Source organism: Anneissia japonica, unplaced genomic scaffold (assembly GCF_011630105.1).
Source record: "Anneissia japonica isolate Jap-2015-1 unplaced genomic scaffold, ASM1163010v1 scaffold1810_len1271414_cov176, whole genome shotgun sequence".
Lineage (NCBI taxonomy): Eukaryota > Metazoa > Echinodermata > Crinoidea > Comatulida > Comatulidae > Anneissia > Anneissia japonica.
In genome coordinates, this window is record NW_022702449.1 from 556605 (window position 1) to 563965 (window position 7361).

The 7361-nt window shown below is 37.0% G+C and overlaps 1 protein-coding gene across 1 annotated transcript; it reads left to right on the plus strand.

Annotated features, from left to right (window-relative positions):
• Nucleotides 1–92: 92 nt before the first annotated feature.
• On the plus strand, nt 93–5255 carry LOC117103911. Its single transcript, XM_033244549.1, has 2 exons — nt 93–559; nt 2087–5255. Exon 2 carries the CDS (start codon nt 2459–2461, stop codon nt 3176–3178), a length of 720 nt encoding a protein of 239 aa, XP_033100440.1. The 5' UTR covers nt 93–559; nt 2087–2458; the 3' UTR covers nt 3179–5255.
• The last annotated feature ends 2106 nt before the right edge of the window (nt 5256–7361 follow it).

Below are 7361 nucleotides of genomic sequence, written 5' to 3' on the forward strand. Positions count from 1 at the left end.
CTACAACACTACCCTAGAAAATTATACACACCGCCGATACGCGGCGCCCTACTCCACTGGCCTCTACCATTATGCAATTCGGTTGATTACACGATTTTGGGCTCTCTGCACGTTCGCATCTATTCTTTTGGTGTCAAGGAGCAGCGAGTAGGACCCTGGCGCTTGCTGTTAATACGGATAATAAGAGACAATGGTACTAATAGTGAGCTCATCCACCGGGGATCGATTATGTATTAGCACTATATGATCGGTCTGAAGAACTTAACACGCTATGTAGAACGTAGGAAGGGGAGCTTCAGTTCCGTAAACAGACTACTCTGATCCAACACTTCGTATCCCTAATTTCGGAATGGCCTACTTAATTTAGTACCGACACTTCAGCTGATAAATTGAACTATGGAGCTATTAATGATCTATCTACTTATAATATAGTTTAATTTCCCTCTTGATCATCCAGTGAGACACTGAAGTCACGGAATCAGATCAAAGCCAAGGCGGAGTTACAATAGGCCTATAATAGGCCGTCAGTGTTTGTCCCGTACAAACCAGTCAATACAAGGTATGGTCCGGTCTATTATTAAACACATTTATGCCAATCTACACTTTCTTATACTGAGTTATAGTACCGAAAGGTCCACTGATTAATCTCAGATAAGAAAGTATAATACATACTCCAAGTATTGAAATACACGCCACCGTGTTGGGATTCAACTCGGTTGATTACACGATTCGTGAGTTACTATAAAGAGTTATAGTATACCGTATGCTATATAATTTCCATTGCTTCTTTTAGGCCTACAGTACGTTGCTGTTTTTAAGAGCTTTGTTTAACGTATAAACATTGTTGTTATATTCGAATGAAATTGTATTTAGCAACAATATCTGAAATGACGACAAACAATCTGTAAAAGTGTGTTAACACATAAATATATTTTAAATATAAACTTTTGAATAAAATGTTATACTTACCGTTTTAGCCTGCTTTTTAACTTTCATGTTTACGTACTTTTAAGGTTTAAGGTTGTTTTATTAATTTTACTTTAATGATTAGTAAATTTAAGGTTAATTTTTAACAAATGTTAATGTTTGTTTTAATTTTTAACCAACTTTTATGTTATACTCTTTATTTAAGGGACCCCCAACGGAAATAAATCGCTTAGGTTTTATAAATGTTTTACTAAATTAACTATTTAAAAAAAAAATGTTATCATTGTTCATTGTCATGTTTTATGTATTGTATTGAAATATGCTCAAATACATTTGAAATAAATTATATATCACAGCAGCTTATAATATGACGCAGTGGATAAATTTGTAAGTAGGTTTATTAGTTCCATGGCGGTCTGGGATTTAGGGGGGGGGGGAACCCTAATGAGAGTGCAAAGGGCTAAAATTATTGCTCAGCATTTTTCAGTACCAATGTTAGAGAAGCATACCGTCGTCGGCCGGATTGTCATTTAAAACCGATCTGTTGCGAACACCTCGTCGCTTTGCAAAATATGGAATTGCGTCGAACGATCGGCCCGACGACTGTCGGTGTAGTTTAGGCTAATATACATTACAGTATTAAACAATAAACCCCAATTCAAAATTATTATATTTTTACCAAAATTATTATTTTTTTTATTTGCAAATTAGAACAACATTCCCTTCCTATCTTTAATTTTTTTTCTAGCAAAACGTCTATGAGCAGAAACATCGCTGCTTCGATCTATGTAGACCTACGTCCCATTATAACTTATTTTCTTATTTTATAAGAGCAATTTATTGTTTTAATCTGAATGCTCAGATGTTTCCTTGTATCCAGGGAACAGTTAAATGCCTGTCAAAATGGCGTGAAGTCACTTCAAGTGAATTATGTGTCTTCACATTGTTCTTCATGTGTATTGTTTGATCATTATTGTAATGCCCCAGACATTACCTCAAGGAATTCACGTAGGGGGCTCACTTTCAGCGAATCCACCACCTACAACGCAGATCACGCTATTGTTACGTGATTATACTGTTTACAACTTTCGCCTTCCGATTGGTCCAAGTAACATCACACCGTCTCAAGAGATGATTATGGTCTTTTTTTCCTTTACAGGTCAAATTGAGGTTTACAACTGAAGTTCAGACGGTAGAACGGTCTAACGGTGATTTATACGAGTTGTCATAGCGAATGGTACTAACGGCGGACTTTGTAACCCCTTGTCTCCGTTTTACATGTCGGATGGATCACAATTTCATTATTTTACTGCGATAATTAAACCTGTCTTCTATCGCCACATAGTTTGGTATTATTACATATCAATTGCCATTGTTTGTTACTTGATAAATAAACGCATGTATCAACCTTTGATCTTTGAACGGATGGTAATATTCCACACTTTAGTCTATGTATGATTGGATATGGGTTACCATGTGAAACTGTATTGTTTATAATACTTCTTATATCCAAACCTTATAATAAATAGACATGATGAATAAACCTGAAGGAAAACCACGAGTGAAGTCGGGAAAGACTTGCAAGCAAAGCCCGTCGACAAAAGAAATGCCACAGAAATATACGAGGCGAAGAGGTAGATCATTATCGTCAACAGGGGCGACGGAATCGCCGTCGTCTAATGGTGCGACCACATCACGAACTTCTAGCAGTGCAACCATGTCGCAACTTGCTGATAATACTTCCAATAATCACAAATCAACTCAGAAATCACGAACTCGAACAAAACTTTCAAATCGGGCGTCTGATACAAAAGATATTTCTCGCACTACGTCTGCTTCTCGGTGCGACTCGGTGACGGTCGAACTAGAAGAGGTATGTTCTAGTAGTAGCAATAGTGAGATAGCATTTATCCCCGAAAGGCGAACCGATAAGACATTCATCTATATGTACGATGAAAAGGAAAAGAAGAGTAAAGAGGTCGTAGTACCAAAAAATATCCATGTGACTTTACCCGTTCTCGTGCAATATGAAATAACAGAAGATACTATACGACAAATGACGGATTCGACTCAAAACAGTGCCGCGCAAACTGAAGTAGAGCCGCGTTTGAACGAATGCTCGGAGATGTTGGTACCAAACGGACGGTATATTGCCCCAACGCCAGAGCTTCTATGTACAGACGAGGAAGATGAAATGAAAAACAAAGGTGCTCGAATAATACAATGGCTATTAGATGTACAATGTGATTAAATACTGGTTCACACCAGGGCAATTTAGACTCTGACGCGTCACCGCGTCTAAATTGCTCCAGTCATGTGACACCAATGTGAATCAAGCCTAACGAAGCAATATATGTTAAACATATTTTAATTTAACCTAAAATACTGAACTTAATAGGACAATCAACACGTGGACGTCAACAATGAAGTATTCTAAACGACAAAATTGAAGTAGGCCAAGTACTATAATTTTTTTAAGTGAAATTTTAGATAAATTTAACAAAATTTCCTAATGACATAGAAAAATCAATGTTTTTTTTAAGAGAAATTTCCTAATGGCAATAGAAAAATTACTTTAAAAATCCAATATTTTTAAAGTAATTCATTTTGATAAGAACCTTAGTTCATTATACCACAGATCTAGGGGCCTATGCTCTCTTTAATGGCTAGCTTCCTTTTACACTGAAGAAGCAGTGTGTGCGTGCGGTTGATTGTAGAGCACCGGTTCTCAATGGATCGCAACCCCCGATTGGGTTGCAAAAATAAATTCAGGGGTCGCGAGACTCTTTAGGATTTTAAAAAATCTAAAATTTAGTTATCTTTCTAAAATATGTCGTAGTACAGGGAGTGAATTCTAAGTGTCTAATTAACCTCCTTGGTCTAAGTTTTAATTTTAAAAGTTTGTTGACCAGTTATTGGTCCATTTTGAGGGTCGCAGAAAGTTGCCTGGATGTTTGCTCGAGTCGTCAGCCAAACACTTGGGAACCGCTGTTAGCGATTTGTGCTTGTGTGATTCTAGGTATATACGGTAGTCTTACATTAATGTAGGACTTATGAAGTACCGTACGCATTTTTTCCGCTTCTTTTTCTTTGGATGCCGTGTATGATGTGTATCGCGAGGCTCAACGGAAATGACACTTGACAGAGTTTGGAAAGTTGAACCAAACTTTTGATTGAAACGTTACGTGTTTTTTGACAAATCCAACAGGAATATTAAAAAGAAACTTTTGGTCGTCTTGTTTACAATACATTTTTTAAAGAAACCATAGGAATATGCCTGCTTGGTAATTTCAGCTAAAATATAAATTATTTGGCTTATGGTCTTAACCATGGGCTTAAAGTGATATATTTATTTTGTTCAAATTTATATGCCTTTGAAATTTGTCTTTTTGACTATAAAGTAAGTTAAGCTTGTAGGAGTGATGTTTTGCCCTACTTGCCCTACTCAGTACGTTCCCAAATTCTTGCGAAAAAAAAATCGCAATTGATTCCTTTGGGAACTGTAGTGCGAACTTTCAACCTTGTCTCCCAGAATTATAAATGCATTATGCTGGATAGGTAAAGACTCGTTGTGCGGGCCCCCACATTTTTGCGAAACGCAAAGGATAGAGAACTGGACGCTCCGGTCAATGTTGCCAGAGCTCTGTTTTCGACATCATTAATTCCTTTTGCGTGGTTGCGACACGTTCAATTTTGTGTGGTTCCTGCCGACGATTGGCTTTAATTGCGTATAGACGCATAGCGTTTCGTGTGTTAGAGTAAAACGCGTTATATTTCTCTGGATGTGTAAAGCGATTTTTTTTTATTGATTCTCTTATTGACAGTTGTGTGTAGGGGGTGATCACCAATCTCACTCAGCCAGTCAATAAAAATCACATCATATTACCCTGTTTTGCGAGCTAGTGCATCCTCACTTGAATCATCGATCCCCCTATTTTACCTTCGGCCCCTCCTCCATCGCCCCATCCCCCATTTAAAGAATACCGGATACGTCACTGTTTGTTGGGAAGTAATTGAATATCGTATTTACTAGGTCCTGTTTAAAACTTTTATTTAAAAAAATGATAGTGGTAAATTCCGGGGTAAATTATAGATTTTGTTGGTTAGGTACAGTACAAATATATCGACGGGCGCCCCTAGTAGTTTCACAGCTATTTTGCATTTTAATAAACAGTTTTGTTGGATTTTGTAATGTCTAATAAAACATGAACGAAAAACGTAATAAAGATGTAGGCTGCCTACAGAATTTACAGTTTTCTGTTTTTTCCACATATAACGTATTAAGAGCAATTTGTATTTATTTCCTTCAACACCAGTAGTGATCATATGATAGCACATACCACGCTTAACTTTAACACAAGAAAATTAATTACTGCCCTATACCTCATAGGCCATACGTATATGCCTACCGCATTTATTCGAATAAAACGCCTCACTTTGATAAACGAGCCCCTCTAAAAAAAAACAAAAAAAAAAACGCACCCTCCGTTTATTATTTCTTTTTTATTGAATAAACGTCCCTTAATTACAGTAATCAAAACTAATGACAGCAACATCATTTTAACACCTTTTATTGATGTTCTACTCCAGTAGAATTCTATGTTTTTCTAACCTGGTTGGGATCAAAAAGTCTTTATGATCACGCAATAACACATTTTGATGGTTTTTATGTACAGTATTGTAGTTCCAAATTACAGTAACATTAAGGGGCGATTATTTGATTATATACGTATCTATTTTACACCAATATAAATAACGTCTCCCTCGAATAAACTCCCCTCAAAAACCCTTCTCAACAACGGGCGTTTATTAGAATAAATACGGTAGTGGAACTTGTGAGCTGTATGGGCCTCTAGGGGTCTACAGGTTTACTTCAAGGCGCAGGATTTAAGGTGCATTTACACCGAACCGATCAGAAAATCGAATCAGTATATGTAAAGCCTTGTCCACACTATTGAATTTTAGTAATGTGACAAATAAATGTGATGTATCCAACGTAGTAGTGTGAACAGAACTTAGGCCTAAAAGTAGGGACGCTGACGTCGTTCAGCGCATCGAATACGCGGTCCGAATCTCGGTTCGGATACAAGATGTGAATGCAGTTTAGTCTGGTCCAGTCCAGTCCAAAATTACTGATTCTGGTACTTAACCCTGTCCTTTTTCATCAAGATTGACCAGAATTTGTCGGAACTGCTTTCAAATGCATAACAGAGAGGCAGCAGTAACAAATTGGTTTGGATGAGCTTTCTAACTTACAATATTTTTTCTCAAATCGAGAGGAGAAATTTGGCTACCCTAGCTTAGCTTATTTTTACACGCAACAATGCTAGTCAAATAACAGAGTATATCGTAGCCTTATCAGTTCAGGTATTTACCGCGTGTTCTAGATAAAAAGAAAAAATCAATACGTATAAGCGAACCACTCTTACACTAGGTTTTTTACACTATTTTGTGTTTAGTGGAAATAATGTTTAGTATTAAACGGGCCGGTGCTTATTGCAGAATACGGATAGGCCTAGATGCGTCAACAAAAAATTAACAGGATCCAATTGTCATCGCATACTCGTTCGGCGACAAAAGTTCCATTCTACCATTGACACCTTCATCTAGTCTGACAATTAACGACTACTATGATAATAAAGGTTTTAGTGGTCGTTGTCTTTTTTTATATAAAAGGCCAATTTGCTGACGTCATACAAGGTATTATCTTGATTTTGAAAGAGTGTATAGGCCTTCGATCCGTTTTCTGATGAATTAGTTTTACAGGCCACTGCCATTACTAATGATTAGGCCTTAGTTTTTTGGTTCTCCACAAATAGACAAATCCAGTTGGGAGGTTTTTGAAAAGCTAGGGACCTTGTGTGGGTCCCCATCCGTCACGGATGTCATGTCCATGTCGTGTCTTGGCAAGCCTTTATAACAAATTACAAAGACAGCAAAACACTGTATGTACGTACAAATACAATATTTACATTTGTAACAGACAATGCGTGAGGGACCCCCAACTTAAGTCCCCAGGGATGGCGTCGGCAAACGGAGAATAATCACTGTGAATGGATCAATGTACCATGAAGACAGTTTTAAAAAATCAATAATTATGCATACCTTAAAACCTCGAATTGAAGCCCAGTGGGCTTAATCTCGAGATGAAGCCGTTCTCGAATTGAAACCCCCTCTTTAGTTTGCAAAATTAGTCTCGAAAAGAAGCCTATGGGATTCTTTTCGAGATAGTACAGTATATACAATATAAATTAATTTCAAAAAACAACATAAATTTAAAACAAGCTTGGTTTATACAGTAGTTTAGGTGATTTAATGTCAGTAGAGTACACTCCATGATACAGATTGATGTTACAATGGCCGTATTTATTGTTTGCTTTATAGTACAAATTCACAACATCTACAGCACTCATTTTGAAAAGAAGCCACCAACC

Excerpts from the sequence above, each read along its gene's own strand:
- LOC117103911 (XM_033244549.1), top strand. The coding sequence starts at position 2,459 with ATGATGAATAAACCTGAAGGAAAACCACGAGTGAAGTCGGGAAAGACT.